Source organism: Leptosomus discolor, chromosome 1, assembly GCF_034619465.1.
Source record: "Leptosomus discolor isolate bLepDis1 chromosome 1, bLepDis1.hap2, whole genome shotgun sequence".
Lineage (NCBI taxonomy): Eukaryota > Metazoa > Chordata > Aves > Leptosomiformes > Leptosomidae > Leptosomus > Leptosomus discolor.
Window position 1 is genome coordinate 226,936 of NC_141391.1, and position 16,267 is coordinate 243,202.

Here is a 16,267-nt window from a genome sequence, read left to right on the forward strand (position 1 = left end):
CGGTGGTGGCGGCGGCGGCGGGGCGAAGGGCGGGGCCCCACGTCCCGGTCCCGGCCCGCGCAGGCGCAGTTCCCAATAAAGCTGCTGTTTCCGTACGGCGTCGGCGTTCGGCGGGAGGCGTTGATTGGGCGGGGCGGCAGCGGCGCCTGCGCAGTGCGCGCGGGGCCTGCGCGGTGGCGGCGGCGTTTCCTGCCCGGGATGTCGGGGCCGGGCGGGCCGGGCCCCGGCGGGGGGAAGCTGGACATCAACCGCGCCGGCGTGGCCGAGCTCGAGGGCGCGCTCAGCGGCATCGGCCGCCGCCGCGCCCGCGGCATCGTGCGGAAGAGAGAGGTGCGGGGCCGCGGCCGGGCCTGGGCGGGGGCGGCGGCGGGGCCTGGGGGGAGTCGGGCCGGGGCAGGGGCAGGGGAGAGAGCGGGGCGGCTCGGCCGCGGAGCCGGGGCAGGAGGTGTCGGCCCCCTGCGTCAGGCCCGGCCCTGGGGCCACCGACCGTCCCTGCCGGCCCCGGGAGCCCCGGGGCGCGGTCAGTGCGGGACAGCAGCGGGTGTCCGCAGCGGGGGCCGTGCCGGGGCCTCGCCGCCGTCCCCCGGGAGGAGGGCCGCCTCCGGGCGCAGCGGCGGGGGCCGGTGGGGCCGTGACCGCGCTGGCGCCGGGGAACGGGCCGGGGCAGCCGTTTGCTTGCCCGCCGCGTCGAGGGCTCGTTGGCGCCGGGGTCCGCCGGCTGCCTCTGGCCGAGGGGAGCGGCCTCCCCAGTGAGGGCCGGGTCTGGCTCCCCGCGTCCCTCCCGCGGGCAGGGCAGCCCAGCCCCGCAGTTCCCTCGATCTGGGGCAGCGCCCCGGGAGCTGGTGGCGGATGACGTTGCACGGTAAGAGCAGAAAAAAACGCGTTCCTGGGCGGCGGGGGCAGGGGCAGGAACCGGTGTGGTGTGGCCAGGATGGGCTGGAAGTCCTGCCGCTCCCCGACGGTGTCATTTGGCCGTGACGGAGCGGGAGGGAAGCCTGCGTGCGGTAGTCACTCGGGATGACTGAGCTGCCAACATGACACCGCCCGGGAAGGTAACCGTGATCTGGGGCTGTGCCTGCTGCCGCGCTCTGAGCAGGGACGGGGAGGTTCACGCCACCGTCCTGCTGTTAACGGCACGAGGAGCTGTCGTGATGGCGGCTCAAACAGGGTGTCCGTGTTGGAGTAGGCGGAGGAGCGAGGCCGGAGGAACCAGGGGAAGGGCAGGCCGGCTTGGCAAGGCTGGGCTGGCAGAGCTTGGCTGGTTTTGGCCTGGAAAAGAGGAGGCTGAGAGGGGCCCGGAGCTGGCTGTCAATCCAACACGAATGTAAACCCCGCAGGGGCGGAAGAGCCGGGGCCGTTTGAATGAAAGCGCTGCTGGTACCAGGGCAGGTACCCGGGCTGGTCGCTCGAGCCGTGCAGCTGGGGGGAGCCGTCTGGAGAGGAGGAGCAGCAGGGGGGGTCGGGGCGATCGGGACCTTGTCTTGGCCCTGGTGCCTGTGTTAGCCCGGCAGCGCAGGCGCTTTGCACCCCCTGGGCGGCAGCGGGGCCGTCCCTGCCAGGCTGAGGCCCTCCAGGGTCCGTGCGGGGCACAGGCACGGCCGGTGGAACACGGGGTTCTGCGTGCGGGGCCGGGCAGTGCATGGTGCGGAATGGGTAGCACTTTGCACGCGCATGTGTCTGTGTGTGCCTGGCAGAGGTGGGGGCTGCCCTCGCTCCCTGGAGCCGCAGATGAGGGTGGCTGTGTGGGCCAGGGAGTGCTCCCAGGCTTGGTGCTTGTCAGCCAGGAGCTTAATCCCCCTGGCTGAGCTTTCAGCGTGTGCTTTGGGGCGCTGCTCCCCGTGTCAGGAGCAGAGCCTGTTCTTCACAGGGCCATTGTGGCTCGGGGCAAGGAAGGTTTGTGGGAACGGAAGGAATCCCGAGGGATCGGCTGGTCGGGGCAGGAGCCATCCCTGACCTCGGGTGGGAGCAGCACAAAGGTGTCGCCCCACTGCAGCGCCCTGACCCCCTTTCCCTGGGGGGAGCTGGTCAGTGAAGTGAAACTGGTAGGTCTGGGCTGGCCAGGGAAGAGCCCGTCTGGGGAGCAAGCTTGGTCCCTCTTGGAGGCTGGTCTGTCTCGAGTCTTGCTTCTCTTCTCACAGGAGCTGAAGGGCTTCAGCTCACTCGATGATCTTCTGCACGTCAAAGGCATCACCACCCGCATCTTGGAGCTGAACAGCCAGCGGATGACTTGCAGGAGGAGGCCGAGCAGTGAGGAAGCTGCGACGGCCAGCCCTGGTCTGCAGGGGGACAGCAAAGCTCCTGTGCCTCAGGTAGGAAGAGAAAGGGGAACCCCCCCCCCCCGTATGCCCACCCGCTAGGGAGGGGATCCCCTCTCCAGCAGTGCAGGAACTGGGAACAAGGGGTCTGGCTGGCAGCTGGTGGAGGGACAGAGGGGGTTTACAGCGGGGAGACATCTGCCAACTGGCCTGGTGGTCCTCCTGCCGTCTCCCCATAAGGCAGCAACTTGCTTCAGGGGGTGCCCCGAGGGGGGCTGGGGTACGTGCGGCCCAGCTGGCGTGGCCCCCAAGCGCAGAGCCGTGACGGAGCCGCTCTGGCTGCTGCGATGCCTCTGCCCCGGCGTCCCTGACAGACACGACGCCCTGGGCCCGGAGGGCGTGTGGCTTCCTGCGGCTCCTGCCCTGGCGCAGCTTGTCCCAGGGCTCCCGCAGACGCTCGATAAGTTCCATGGATGGTTCGTCGCTGGAGCGGGGTGCACAGGGACAGCCTGCCCTGGCCCTGGCCCCGCCGCTGCCCGGGCCAGGGGCCGTGTCTCTTGCCGGGCTCTGCCCCTGTCTGCGGAGGGCAGCAGCCGGCACGCTGCCCGCTTGGGCTGGCGTGAGCCCTGCTCGGGGGGGCAGGGGACGTCCTCGGGCACTCGCCTTCCTGCGGCACTGGGGAACCGCTCGCCCCAGAGCGGCTCTGCCCCGCCGAGCACGCTGTGCAGGCGGGGGAGGACGGGTGTTGGAGAGTGCTGTGTGGCCTGGGAGGTGGCGGCGGCCCTTCCGCCCCCGAGCTGCCCCGGGAGCCTCGTCCCAGGTTTGGGATCACCAGTATGACCCCAGTTCTTGAGAGAAGAGGCCTGGGATCAGAAGCGGAGCGTGCAGATGGGCTCTGGTGGTGTGCCTGCTCACCCACCCGCTGCCTCTGCCCCAGGGCCCCACCCTGGTCTGAGCCCACCTGCCAGACTGGGTCTGGTCTAACTGGTGGTGTGAGGAGACGTCCAGTCTGCCCCCATCTGGGGAATCCAGCCAGGGCCGGGCACGGGGCGCTGGGCCCTGATGGCTGAGTGTGAGCGCAGTCCCGAGCACGGGTACAGGCGGGGCGACGGGGGATGGAGTGCAGCACCTGCCGAGAGGGGCTGGGGGTGCTGGGGGGTGGAGGACTGAATGTGAGCTGGCAGTGTGTGCCCGCAGCCCAGAAAGCCAACTGCCTCCATCGAGCAGCGTGGCCAGCAGGCGAAGGAGAGGGTCTGAGTGACCTGGAAGGTGTCCCTGCCCACGGCAGGGGGTTGGAACCAGATGGTCTGTGAGGTCTATCCAACCCAAACCCTTCTGAGTTTCTAAATAAACCCAGCCCGAGCTGCAGCAGACGTTGTAAAGCAGCAGGATTCTTCCCTCCCCAGGTGTGGTTTTGTGTTGTGCCCAAACCGCCTCCCCATTTCTTCTCTTGTACCAAACATTTTCCCCAGATTTTGAATGGTTTCAGGGAGGAGATTGAGCAATGTCTCCGGGTTCTCAGCACTGTTTGAAAGCGCTGGGCCCTGCCAGCGGGAGCGTGCCGGGCGGCGCAGGGGCAGGGCTGCAGCGCTGCTCCCCGGCCCGCGCCTCTGCCCCGCTCGGGTGTTTGAGCCCAACCCCTCCGTCCCCGGCCGCAGGGGATGGCAGCCCCCGCCGCCGTGTTGGCCCCGCACCCCTGCCTTCGGGCAGGGGCCGGCGCCGCTGGGCAGCGGGATGCGTTGGGTCGGGGTGAGCCTGGCCCGGCGAGCGCTCGCCCCGCACGGCTGCCCTGTCCTTGCGCCCGCGCCTCGGCCCTGAGCGCGGCCAGGAGGGTCCTCGCTGCCGCGGTGGGATGGAGCAGGTGGCGGCTGCTGCGGCTCTCCACCCGTACGGGTCAGCGCCAGCCCGGCGGCGGGAGAGCCGTGGTTCCCCGCTGGCAGGAGCGCTCTGGGGCCCGTCCCAGAGGAGCGCAGCCCCGCGGAGGCCGCGGCGTGCCAGGCTTTCGGTGGGAGCCGGCGCACCGCTCGGCCGCTCACAGGCGTGCCGGTACAACGCGTCTGTTTCATTCCTGTAATGCCTTTTTTTTTTTTAACTGAATGTAAACCTAAAAGGAATAAACTCGAGTTTGTTTGAAAAGATCTTTTTTCATGAACTCTGGGCAGCGGGTGCGAAGCTGTCCCTGTCCTTTATTGTCTGCTGCTTCAGTCCCGCACTCTCGTCAGACGTCAGGCCGTGGACACACGTTGGTTTTCTCCCGCCTTCCTCAGTTTGGCACAACATTCACGCTCTCCTGCTTCTCCCATATTCCAAGATTTACCCAGAATCATTGCTCCCTGTGCTGCTCTCTGGGACTCCTGGGCACAAATCGCCCGGGGCTGCTCCCCGAGGTGTTTTATTGGCGTGGTGGGAAGCAGTTCCTCGTCCCCGTGCAGCACAGGGGCGTTGCCCTGCTTCCTCCGAGGGATTACGGTGCGCTTCTGCTTTTTCTGGGTGGGTGGTGTTGCTCGCAGTGACGCTTTCTTCGGGGAGGAAGGGGGCGGGTGGTGCTCGGTGGGCACCTGCTCCTCACAAGGGATCCTTGCTGCTGGCCAGAGCAGCTGGAGGGCGAAGGGCCCCCGCAGCACCGAGGGGGGCTGAACCACAGCACGCGCCTCCCTCCTGCTGCAGGGCAGCCCCCCCGGCAGCACCTCTGCTTCCCCTTCGGCTGGTCCTTCGCTCACCACCGCCGGGCTCCTGCAGCCGCCCTGCTCCGTCGCCGGCTGCCACGCGGTTCAGTCCCCGCGGGGCTGGGAAGGGACCAGGCCCTGGACCGCGCGTGGCCGCCGCTGCCCCCTGACCCTGCAGAGCGGCTGCGCTCGGTCACCGCTCCCCTCTCCCCGCCGGTGGCTCTGCCGAGCGCTTCGCCCCCAGTTTGTGCCGCCGGGGGCACCCCTCGCTCGGGCTGGCAGCCCTCTCGGCTCCCCCGCACGGCTCCGGGTGCCCGGGAGCTGGGGCAGATGGACCTGACCCTGCCTCTCCCCTCTTGTAGGTGGTGGCTGAGGAGGAGGATGTCTCGGGCCCCTGGGAGCCGGAGCGCGCTGGGAAAGGGAGCCCGGGGTCTGGACCAGAGGCCGATGGCTCCGGCGGGCGAGGGGCACAGGAGCCAGTCCGCTCCACGGTCTGTGGGGAGCAGGAGGAGGAGGAGGAAGAGGAGGAAGAGGGGAGCTGCTACAGCGAGGAAGGGGAGGATGGCGGCAATGTGTACTTCTATTACACCATCGGGGAGCGCTGGATAGACTACCTGCAGCGCACCGAGGACGGCGGCATCCTCCGCCACGTGCGGCCCAAGGTAACCCTGCGGGAGCACGGCCCCGGGAGCGGGGTGACCCCTGCCGCTGGTGGCTCCCTGGCAGGCCCCAGTGCCGGCACGGGGGTCCCACCCTGGTGGCTGGCAGCCTCAGAGCCTCTGGGCACCTGCCGCTTGCCGCGGTGGCGGTGCCGGTGTGGGCTGTGGGTCCGGCTGTCGCTGCTGCTGCAGACCCCCGGGACATGCCGGGTGCTCGGGGCGGTCGGCCGGGGTGCGGGGCTGCTGCTGGTGCCTGGGAGGAAGGAGCCCTCGAGCGTGGCAGGACGTACAGGGCAGCGCCGGGGCCGGCTGCTGGGCTGCCCTGCCGGGAGGCTTCAGCACGCCGCATTCCCTGCTCGGGCCGGGTCTGCCTGCTCCGCGGAGCCGTGCCCGCTGGCGGGCCAGGCGATGCGCCGGCAGGTGATCTCAGCCCCTGGTCCTGTCCCTGCACGGCCGCTTGGCCCACGTTTCCCCGTCAGGGCTGATGTTCCCCACGGAAGGACCCAGCTCTGTTTCTCCCACTGTGGTTACCTCTGCCGCCAGCTCAGGTGGCCTCCAGCGTCCCTCTGCAGGTCCCCGCGGGCTCGGGCGGCTCGCTGGGCTGGGTCTCCTGCGCCGTTTTGGCAGAAACCGGTGCCCCAGAGCGTGCACTCTGCTCCAGCCCGCGCTGACTCGCCTTCTCCCTGCAGATGAAGCGCAAGTCGGAGAATGGCCTGGACGGCCGGGCCCTGTCCCCCGGGAAGAAGCTGTGCAAGGGCTCCGAGTACAGCAGGTAGGACGGGCGCGCTGCTCCGCTCTGCCCTGCTCCGCTCTGCTCCGCTCGCTGCGCCACCAGCTCACCCAGGGGGTGGGGGGACCCGCTGCCAGCGCCATCCCTCAGTCAGGGTGGTCCTGCTCGAGCCGGGCCTGGGCCAGCCGACCCCCGGAGGTGCCCCCAGTCCCAGCCAGTCCACGGTCCTGTCGCTCCGTGGAGCACAGGCGAGGCGAAGGGGACTCGCCAGTGACAGGAAGGGGGTTGGCTGGGTGGGGGGTGCGTAGCTGGTGGTCTGGGGGGACCTGTGTCCCCAGAACTGTTTGCACGGCGCGGCCCACAGCGTCTCACCTTTGCTTCGGTCTCTCCCCGGTGGCACTCCAGGACGCTGGGTCCCTGCACGCCCAGTCCCACCACCACCTTCGGGGACCTGCGCAACGCCAAGGCGGGCCAGGCCCGGCGCCGCCGCATCCCCTCGGTCGCCCCTCCTCCCGAGCTGCAGGACTGGCTCCGCACCTTCCAGGTAGGCTGGGGTCTGGCCGGAGGGCTGGCCACGGGGGAGGCCTGGGGCTGGGCGGGCAGGCGGGAGAGGGGCAAGCCCCGGGGAGCCTGAAACCCTCCACAGGCAGGGCTTCGGGTCGCGCTGCGGGTCCTTAGTGAGTGTTGGCCCCGGGCAGAGGAGCGCAGAAGCGGGGTTAGCCCCCCTCCTGCTCCTCTCATCCCGCAGCAGTGTTGCTCTGTCGGCCATCGCGCCTGCGCTCCATCTCACGGGACCCCTGGAGCTCCCTGCCCCGGCTCTGTGGCTCCTCTCCCTCTGGGGACCTGGGTGGCGGAGCGCTGGCCGGCTCTGGAGGCCTAGCTTGCCCATGGTGGTTGGCGTCTCTGCTGGGGTTGGGGTGGGGGCATCGGCACTGCCCGGAGCCGCGGGGGAGCCCCCAAGGGCCTGCCGGGTGTGCGGGCGTCGCGACTGATGTCCCTGTCCCCAGCGGTGGAGCGGCCCAGAGAAGCTGCTGGCTCTGGATGAGCTCATCGATCGCTGCGAGCCTTCCCAGATCAAGTATATGATGCAGGTCATCGAGCCCCAGTTCCAGAGAGACTTCATTTCCCTGCTGCCCAAGGAGGTGAGTTGGGGTGGGGGCAGGCTGGCCCCGGCGCCGGGCACCGCAGGAGCGCCCCACACCCTCGTGACTCTGTTCCCCTCCCGCAGCTGGCTCTCTACGTCCTCTCGTTCCTGGAGCCTCGGGACCTGCTTCGCGCTGCCCAGACCTGTCGCTACTGGAGGGTCTTGGCCGAAGATAACCTGCTTTGGAGAGAGAAGTGCCGCGAAGAAGGTACGGAGCCCTCCTCCGTGCGGCGCGGCACGGCTGGGACCTGCAGCGGGGTGGCCGCGTCATCCTGGCCCCTGTCAGGGTGAGGGCACGGCCCGCTGCGTGCCCTGCGGCATCCCGCTGTGCTCACCTCCCGCAGGCATCGAGGAGCCCCTGAACCTGCGGAAGCGGCGCCTGCTCAGCCCCGGGTTCATGTACAGCCCCTGGAAGTTTGCCTTCATGCGCCAGCACAAGATCGACATGAACTGGCGCAGCGGGGAGCTGAAAGCCCCCAAGGTGGGTGCTCGCGGGAGTCCTCTCAGGGGAACCAGGCTCCAGAGCTTTGACGTGTGGGAAGCCGGTGTGGGAAGGGGGTTTCCGTCCCTTCGGCCCTTCTCCGAGCTCCTCTGGCAGGGCTGGAGCCACCCTTGGCGGCCAGGGACGGGTCCAGCCCTGCCAGGGCTCGGCCCAGCCTTGTCCCGGAGCAGGGGGTGTTCTCCCCTGCCGAGGGCCCTGCCCACCCCTCGTCCCTGTGCGGGGGCAGGGAGAGCAGAGCCCCGGACTCGCTTCCCTCAGGCTCTTTGGTGCTCTCTGTCCTGCTGCTCTCCACCTCCGGAGACAGTTTGCAGCCCCCGGTGTCACCAGCCCCTTCTCTGAGCCCCGGGGCAAGCGGTGGGGCCGTGCACGGTGCCATGGCAGCAGGGCCCACGCCACTGGCAGCAGATGGTCACGGGGTGGCCCTTCCCCGAGCCCCCCGGGGCCTCTGTGGCCAGGACGTGCCTCCTCGTTCCCCAGGCTCCTGCCTGACCTCTGCAGCCGTCGCTTGGTTGTCGCCCGCCTTCTCTGCCCTCCAGGCAGCTGCCGGCCTTCCATCGCGGGGACGGTGGGGCTGGGGGTCCTGGGCGTGGGGCAGAACGTCAGCCCCGAGCTCAGCGGTTGCATGGCCCTAACAGCCACGTTTGGTTTGGGGTCCCCAGGCCGCCCGCCATCCCTCTGCAGTGCCCACCACATGCACCCCCTGGCTCCTGCTGTAGCTGCTGCCCCGCAGAGAGGCAGCCGGGAGGTGGTGGGTGCACGGGGACCCGTCTGCCCTTCCTCCCCTCAGCACCCGCTGCTGCCCCACCATCCCCAAAGGCCGCGGCCGAGGCCTCGGCCCTCACCCTCCTCCTCCTGGTTCTCCACCAGGTGCTGAAGGGGCACGACGACCACGTCATCACCTGCCTGCAGTTCTGCGGCAACCGCATCGTCAGCGGCTCGGACGACAACACGCTCAAGGTGTGGTCGGCCGTCACGGGGGAGGTGAGCTTCGTCCGCCGCCGCGCCGCGGGGCCGCCCGCGGAGGGTCACGCCGGTCCTCCGCAGCGCTGCAGGGGTGGCAGAGGCGCGGGGGGCCTTTTGGGTGGGTTTCTCTTGTCTCTGGGGAGAGGATCCGGTTGATCCCGGAGCAGCGGGAAGAGCTGCCTTGAGCCACGGTCTGTTGGCGCAGCGACGTGAGCGAGAGCTGGCCTCGCACCGTGCCTTCGCTGGCAGGCGGCAGGCGCGGAGCTCCCTCCCGGAGAGCCGGGGGGCAAAGGGGCGCCACTGGGTCTCCAACAGCAAGTGGTCGTTGTCAGGAGAGGGCTCTGGCGCGGGCGGGGTCTGGCTGCAGGGGGGTGGATCGCCGACCCCGGGGCCTGACGGATCCCTCGCCCAGAGGAGGTCCTGCCTCCGCTTTCACCAGTCGTTGCGCCCATCCCACAGCAGCGTCTCGCCCTCTGCAGTGCGTGCAGACCCTGGTGGGCCACACGGGGGGTGTGTGGTCCTCCCAGATGAGGGACAGCATCGTCATCAGCGGCTCCACGGACCGGACGCTCAAAGTGTGGAACGCGGACACGGGCGAGTGCGTGCACACGCTGTACGGGCACACATCCACGGTGCGCTGCATGCACCTGCACGGGAACAGGTACGGGCGGGAGCAGGGGGGGGCCTGGCCGGGCTGCGGCGCGGGGCAGGCGAGAGCGTGGAGGCGGCGGGGGCCGACTGGGTGCCCCTGGGGAGGGTGAGCTGGGGCTGCCCCTCGGGGAGCCCCGTGTGCCCGGGGCCGAGGCCGCCGGGCTGCAGAGGTGCCCTTTCCCGCAGGGTTGTGAGCGGCTCGCGGGACGCCACCCTGCGCCTCTGGGACATCGAGACGGGGCAGTGCCTGCACGTGCTGATGGGGCACGTGGCCGCCGTGCGCTGCGTGCAGTACGACGGGCACAAGGTGGTGAGCGGTGCCTACGACTACACGGTGAAGGTGTGGGACCCCGAGAGCGAGAGCTGCACCCACACGCTGCAGGGACACACCAACCGCGTCTACTCCCTGCAGGTGAGACCCCCGCTCCCCCTTCCCCGCGCCGCGGGGACACGAGGGCCATGGCTGTTCCCCGCAGGTGAGGCGCCCTCTGCCCCCCCCGACCCCCCACACGCTCGCGCTGTGGGAGCATGCACCCCGGAGGGAAGGTGCCGCCACGCACCCCGATGAGGCCGAGGGGCCGCGAGCGCGGCACTCCGTCTGCCGGGAGCAGGGCAGGCTGCCCTGACCCGTCTCTCTCGGGCAGTTTGACGGGACGCATATCGTGAGCGGCTCCCTGGACACGTCGATCCGCGTGTGGGACGTGGAGAGCGGCAACTGCCTGCACACCCTCATGGGGCACCAGTCGCTCACGAGCGGCATGGAGCTGCGGGACAACATCCTCGTGTCCGGCAACGCTGACTCCACAGTCAAGATCTGGGACATCAAGACGGGCCAGTGCCTGCAAACACTGCAGGGTGAGCGCAGGAGGAGGGAGCGGGGCTGGTGGGGAGGGGTGGCGTTATCCCCGTCCGGGAGCGCAGGGAGGGCTGACGGACGCCCCGCTCTGCTCCCAGGGCCCAGCAAGCACCAGAGCGCCGTGACCTGCCTGCAGTTCAGCTCCAAGTTCGTGGTGACCAGCTCCGATGACGGCACCGTCAAGCTCTGGGACCTCAAGACGGGCGAGTTCGTGCGCAACCTGGTGGCGCTGGAGAGCGGGGGCAGCGGCGGCGTCGTGTGGCGCATCCGCGCCTCCAACACCAAGCTCGTCTGCGCCGTCGGCAGCCGCAACGGCACCGAGGAGACCAAGCTGCTGGTGCTGGACTTCGATGTGGACCTGAAATGAACCCGGCCCGGCCCAGCTGGGGCGGGGGATCCCGCGGGCTGGGCGCAGCAGCCGGGCTCGGTGGGGCTGGCCCCGGAGCAGGCGCTGGCCCCCCGCGGGCTGTAAATACTGCCCGCAGCTCTCCGGGCCTTATTTATACACGTGTGAACTCCCCGGGGGGAGCTGGCGCCCGGCTGGGGCACTGTACAGAGGAAGCAGCATGTTTTGTACACACTAATATATCGATTTATTTCTGTACCTGGGGCCTTCTCCTCCCCCCATGCTGCTCCCCGAGCCCTTCCTGCAGCTCCTCTCTCCTGGGAGAGCGCTTGGTGGCTGCGGCCCGGCCCGGCTGGTTCCTGGCAGCAGCAGGAGGGCACGGCCCTTCCCCAGCTGCTGGCCTCGGGGCCAGCTCGCTCCTCCTGCCCACGTGTGCCCAGGGCCGGTGCAACGGGGGTGGCGGCAGCACCACAGCCCGGCACGACAGGCTCACGGTCCTGGGCACGGGCAGGGCTGCGGCAAGGGGAGACGGGTGCGTTGGCGGGGAGGCTTTGCCGCGGCTCGGCCTGATGCCGGCTCACACGTGTGCGCGGTTCAGGGGTTTGCTCTCGCACAAGTAAACCACTGCCCGGGGGGTGCTCGGTGTCCCTGCGCCCGCTCCGTTTGCCGGGTCAGAGAGCCGGGCGAGCCGTGTGCCCTGCGTGACCGGGGGCTTCGCAGCCTGGGGTGGGGAGGAAGCCACTTCCAGGTGAAATCCGGCACAGAAGGGGTGAGCGGCCCCGGTAGGACGTGCTGAGCCAGAACCCTGGGGAGACGAGGCGTGCTGAGGCCCCGTCCCATTGCCGCATCGCGCCAGCTGCGCCCGGGGACATGCCCTCAGTGGCCGTTCGCCTCCCTCACCCCACTCATTACCACGGGCAGTTTGGGCAAACGGCTCTGCCCGCTCGCCTCGGGGATAAACCATTTCCCCAAAACAACACAAACCACCAGGGCCCCCGGTTTAAACTGTTCCAGATCGTTTCGCCTGGTCAGAGGCAGCTGGAAACCTCAGTGATGAAGGGATGGCACCCGAGGAAAGACTCCTCGCTCCTGCCCCATGCACACGCTGTCGTCCTGAAAGCCTGGGCAGACGCTGCTGTTCTTGGTCAAATTTTCTGCGTTTATGGGCAAAACGCATCACTCCCAGCGGAGGAGTCTTGTCAGCGGCCGCTGCGATGGCTCCAGCTCCTCTTTTTCATGGCATCACAAGCTGGCAGGCTGGAAGGGGCCTCAGGGACCACCCGCCCTGACCTTTCCTGGGACAAGCACGGCCTAGACAAGTGCCCTGCCTGGCTGTGTCCGACACGGGGGACTCGGCCGCTTCCCGGGGAGATGTTCCCAGTGGCCGATTGTTCTCATCGTGAAAAATCTTGCTCTTGTGTCCAGTGGAAATCTCCCTGGGAGTGACTCACCCCCATCCCCCCCTGTCCTTTCCACAGGACTCCTCACACAAGGGGTGTCCCCGTCCCCTTTGGAGCCGCCCTGCAAACGCTGGAACACGGTGCTGGGGCCTCCCCTGAGCCGCCGCTTCTCGAGGCCGAGCAACCCCAGCTCACTCAGCCTCCCCTCGCAGGGCAGGCGCTGCCCCGGCCTCTCACCGGCCCCGGGGCCCTTCCCTCACCCTTCCCCACGGCTTTTTTGCACAGCGGGGACCAAAACTGAGCATGTTATTCCAGGGGTGGCCTGACCAGCGCTGAGCAGAGCGGCACGGCGGCTGCTCTGCCTCTGCCGGCGATGCCCTTGGTGCCGCCCAGCGTCCCGCCGGCTCCGTGCCGCGGCAGCGCACTGCTCGCCCGTGCTGGCGCCCCCGGGCCCCTTCCCACCGGGCTGCCCCACCGGGCGGTCCCAGCTCCTGGATCGCATTTTCCCGGGCAAAGACCTTCCGCTTCTCCTTGCTGAGCTTCATCGGGTTCGTGTTTGCCCACGTGTCCAGCCCACCTGGCTCTTCCCACAGGGCGGCTCCCCCTGCCCAAGCGTCCCCTTCCCCACGCGGTTTGGTGTCACCAGTAAACTTCGCCAGGGTGCGCCTGGCCCCACCGTCTGAAGACGTTTCCTGCTGTGTGGAAGCGGTTCGAGCCCCCTCCCGCAGCCCCCAGTTATCTGTGTGACGGACGGGCCATGTGACCCACGAGCTCTTGTGCAGGAGTCCCAGGCTCTTCTGTCCTGGCGGAGAAACTTCTCCGGCAACACGACGCTCTGCAGATGAGGCTCTGAAGGGTTTTACTCTCCGGCAAAACCGGCATGAGCTGTGCAGCACCAGGTGCCACTCGGAGCGGGGGCGAGAGGACTGGTGCAGACAGCCTTGGGGGTCCCCGATCGCACCGTGACGTGTCGGAGCCCCTTCCGCACCGGGGGGCCCCGGGAACCAGATCCGCCACCCTCGTGGCCGTGTCTCGGCAGCGGGGCACATCGGCACGGCGTCGGGCAGCACCCATGGCACCGGCTGTGCGGCGGGCGGGAGCAGCACCGGGCGATGCGGCCCGGTTTTGGTGGGAGCCCCCGCGGAACCATCGGACCGTCACCGGGAACTCTCCGACCCGGGACTTTCAGCGCAAAAGGCGCCGCAGATGCTGGGCAGCTGCTGGGGCTGGTGCTGGTGCCCCGTGCCGGTGAGCAGAGCATGGCCGTTGCCGGCAGAGCTGGTGCCGCAGAAAGGTTCGTTTCCCACCGCTGAGAAAAGCCTGTGTTAAGCTCAATTAGAGGGAATTCTTTGGATGGAAGCAGCTTCTGAGATTTCTTTTCAGTTTCTGCGGCTGTGAAGCTGCTGGTTCTTGGTGAGCGAGGAAGGACAAACCCCGAAGGAGGTTCAGCGTTTGCTGGAACACAATGCCCGACCGTGGGGGGGTCCTGGTTTACCCCCACTGCTGCCTTTGCCCCTTTTCCCAGTGCTTGAGCTGCTGCTTCCCAGGCACCCTGGAGCTGCCATGTGCGCCGGGACAGCCACCATCCCCGGGATCCCCCTCCCAGCCGGCGCTGGGCACCTCAGCACGTGCCGTTTCACACCCGCAGCACGAGGCGGGCGCCCCTTTGTGCTGGTTCCCACCGAGCTGGTCCTGTCCTGGGACCCGGTGCCGCGACGTCCCACTGCAGCTCCCCTGGGCCGATCTGCGGCGTCGGTGACCCCCGTGCCACGAGCGGACCTTCTCTGCCACCTCTGCAGCCGCAGCAGCTTCGTCCCTCAAACACGGCAGGCGGGAGAGCCGCGTCCCGGTCCCGGTGTGCCAGAGAGCCTTTGTGTTGCAGGGGGGCGTCCGTCCCCTCCCACCCCCCCGCTGGACAAGAACAGCGACCAAACCGACACAAACGGCTGAAATTCGCTTTTTATTGGTCACGTCTATCTGTCCCCACACCGAGTCGTCCCGGCAGCTCCTCCCAGCCCCGACCAACACAGAGCAGCCGTTGAGGCGCAGGATCCCGACACCAGCGCGGGGTTCGGGGCTCGTGCCGCCGAGCCGAACCGCTACCGGGTCACCACAGTTCGCCTCATCGTGCCCAGAACCAGCGCCCGACACCAACCGCCCCCTCGGTTCGGGCTCTTTGCTCTTCACGTCATACAAATGTTTCCGGCCTCCGCGACGCAAACCCAAACCCTCGCAGCACCCGCAGCCGGCGCCGCTCCCACGAGCCTGTCCCTCACCCACAGAAGCTCCAGGCGCCGACATCGGGGTGCCGGCAGCTGCCTCCCACCAGCGGGGGCTCAGGGAAGGGCCGCCCGGTGCCCACCTGCAGCCACGGTGCTGGGCACGGCACCACCGCTGCCCCGGGGCTTGGAGAAGGGGCCGCCAAGGGTGGCTCCAGCCCCGCCAGAGGTGCTCAGAGAAGGGCCGAGGGGCCAGGAACCCCCTTCCCTGGGGTGCAGGGTGACCCTGTTCCTGCTGGCGTGGACGCAGCCCTGCACCCACTGCCGCCACCCCCAAGACCACCCCGGGGCCAGAAGGGGTCCCGGTGATCAGCCCCCCCGAGGGTGGTCCCACCACCGCCCCCAGGAAGGGCTCGACCCCGCAGAGCCGCCACCAGTGGGCAAAGCGGGGACAAAACAGCTGCCGGGATGAGGAACTCTGACCTGCGCCCCGGGGAGAGCGGCCCCCGCCTGCTGGGGGGGGCGCTGCCCTGGAGGGACCAGGCTCTGCTCCCCACACGATGCGCCAGCACCGAGGTGTCAAGGGAGGAACGTTTATTAGCGCCGGGAAACCGTCCCCTGGCCGCGCCATGCCGCCGTCCGGAGCGGGAACGCCCAGTGCTGGAGCCGCCGGTCCGAGCTCAGGCGGGCGCCCCCCGGGGTAAGGGAGGGCCCTGCCGCTGCTCTGGGGGTGCCCCCATCACCCCCGGCTCAGAACCACCTTGGCTGTGGCCAGGAGCTCCCAAGGACGTGGGTCCCCCGGCGGGATCTGCTGCTCCGCGCTGGGACCGCGCTGCAGCACCGGGACACGACACCTCCCGCCGGTAACGGGGCCCGGCTCAGGAGGCGCGAGCCAGGACGGCGGCCGCGCTACGTGCCGGTGGCGGCAGCTCCTTGCGAGGGGCCCGGGGCCGCCGGCGGGTCAGGAGCGGCCTCGTGGTCGGCGGCGCGGCGGCGCAGGACGGCGGGCATCAGCGCCACGTAGGCGCTCACCAGGCGGTGCTGGGAGCGCACCAGCTTCCCGGCGCAGCCGTCCAGGCACGTCTCCTGCGGGACGGGGCGGGACGGGGCGGGTCAGGGCGGTGAGGGGCTCCCGCCGCCCCTCCCCCCGCCGCGCCGGGCCTCACCTCGCGCCCGGTGAGCAGCCGGTAGTTGAGGTTGGAGACGCAGTGGCGGAAGCAGAGCTCGGTCATCCGGTTGTAGACCAGCAGGAAGTCCCGCAGCTGGGGGGGGCGGCACCGGCGCGAGATCACCCCGCGGCCGGGCCCCCCCGCCCGGAGCTCGGGATCCCCGATCCCCGCGGCACCCGGGACCCCCGGGATCCTCCCCCCCCCAACACCCAGGATCCCCGGACACGCGGGCCGCCCCCGCCACCTCGGGATCCTTCGGACCGACCCCCCGAAACTCCCCTGGGCCTGGGGCCACCCACCAGCTTGGGATCCCCAGGACCCCCCGACACCCCCCCAACACCCGGAACCCCCCAACAGACAGGACTCCCCGACTCCCGGGACCCCCCAACACCCAAGACCCCACGACTCCCGGGACCCCCTGGGATCCCCCCCAACACCCAGGACCCCCCCCGGGACCCCCCGATGCCCAGGACCTGCCGACACCGCCCGCTGACCCGGTCCCCCAGCGCCCGCCCCCCCCGGGCCCCACCGGCCCGGCCCGGCCGCCGCCCTCACGCTGCGGAGCTGCTGCTGGTGCTCGGCCCCCGGCTCCATGGAGCGGGAACGGGCCCGTCCGCCCTCGGCGGGGCCGCACCCCCTCGCGCCGCCCGTCACTTCCGGCCCGCTTCCGCCCGGGCCCGCCGGGTGACGCTACATCCGTCCCGTCT

The 16,267-nt window shown here is 69.7% G+C and overlaps 2 protein-coding genes across 2 annotated transcripts; one reads left to right on the forward strand and one right to left on the reverse strand.

Annotated features, from left to right (window-relative positions):
* Positions 1-198: 198 nt before the first annotated feature.
* On the forward strand, positions 199-10,793 carry LOC147416128 (F-box/WD repeat-containing protein 7-like). Its single transcript, XM_086481555.1, has 13 exons — positions 199-330; positions 2,139-2,309; positions 5,284-5,583; positions 6,270-6,352; positions 6,716-6,854; positions 7,318-7,452; positions 7,539-7,662; positions 7,799-7,935; positions 8,824-8,937; positions 9,399-9,580; positions 9,757-9,982; positions 10,215-10,425; positions 10,525-10,793. The coding sequence occupies exons 1-13, from the start codon at positions 199-201 to the stop codon at positions 10,791-10,793; spliced, it is 2,223 nt and encodes a 740-aa protein (XP_086337681.1).
* A 4,272-nt stretch (positions 10,794-15,065) lies between these two features.
* Positions 15,066-16,170, reverse strand: TIMM10B (translocase of inner mitochondrial membrane 10B). The gene is made up of 4 exons (XM_086481556.1): positions 16,116-16,170; positions 15,558-15,653; positions 15,338-15,477; positions 15,066-15,186 (listed from the first exon to the last, which is right to left on the reverse strand). Exons 1-4 carry the CDS (start codon positions 16,152-16,154, stop codon positions 15,072-15,074), a joined length of 390 nt encoding a protein of 129 aa, XP_086337682.1. The 5' UTR covers positions 16,155-16,170; the 3' UTR covers positions 15,066-15,071.
* Between the last annotated feature and the right edge of the window lie 97 nt (positions 16,171-16,267).

Excerpts from the sequence above, each read along its gene's own strand:
- LOC147416128 (XM_086481555.1), top strand. The coding sequence starts at position 199 with ATGTCGGGGCCGGGCGGGCCGGGCCCCGGCGGGGGGAAGCTGGACATC. Across the intron at positions 5,584-6,269 it reads TCCGCCACGTGCGGCCCAAG|ATGAAGCGCAAGTCGGAGAA; the intron begins GTAACCCTGCGG and ends TTCTCCCTGCAG. Across the intron at positions 6,353-6,715 it reads AAGGGCTCCGAGTACAGCAG|GACGCTGGGTCCCTGCACGC; the intron begins GTAGGACGGGCG and ends GTGGCACTCCAG.
- TIMM10B (XM_086481556.1), bottom strand. The coding sequence starts at position 16,154 with ATGGAGCCGGGGGCCGAGCACCAGCAGCAGCTCCGCAGC. Across the intron at positions 15,654-16,115 it reads ACCAGCAGCAGCTCCGCAGC|CTGCGGGACTTCCTGCTGGT; the intron begins GTGAGGGCGGCG and ends CGCCCCCCCCAG. Across the intron at positions 15,478-15,557 it reads GGCTGCTCACCGGGCGCGAG|GAGACGTGCCTGGACGGCTG; the intron begins GTGAGGCCCGGC and ends CCCGTCCCGCAG.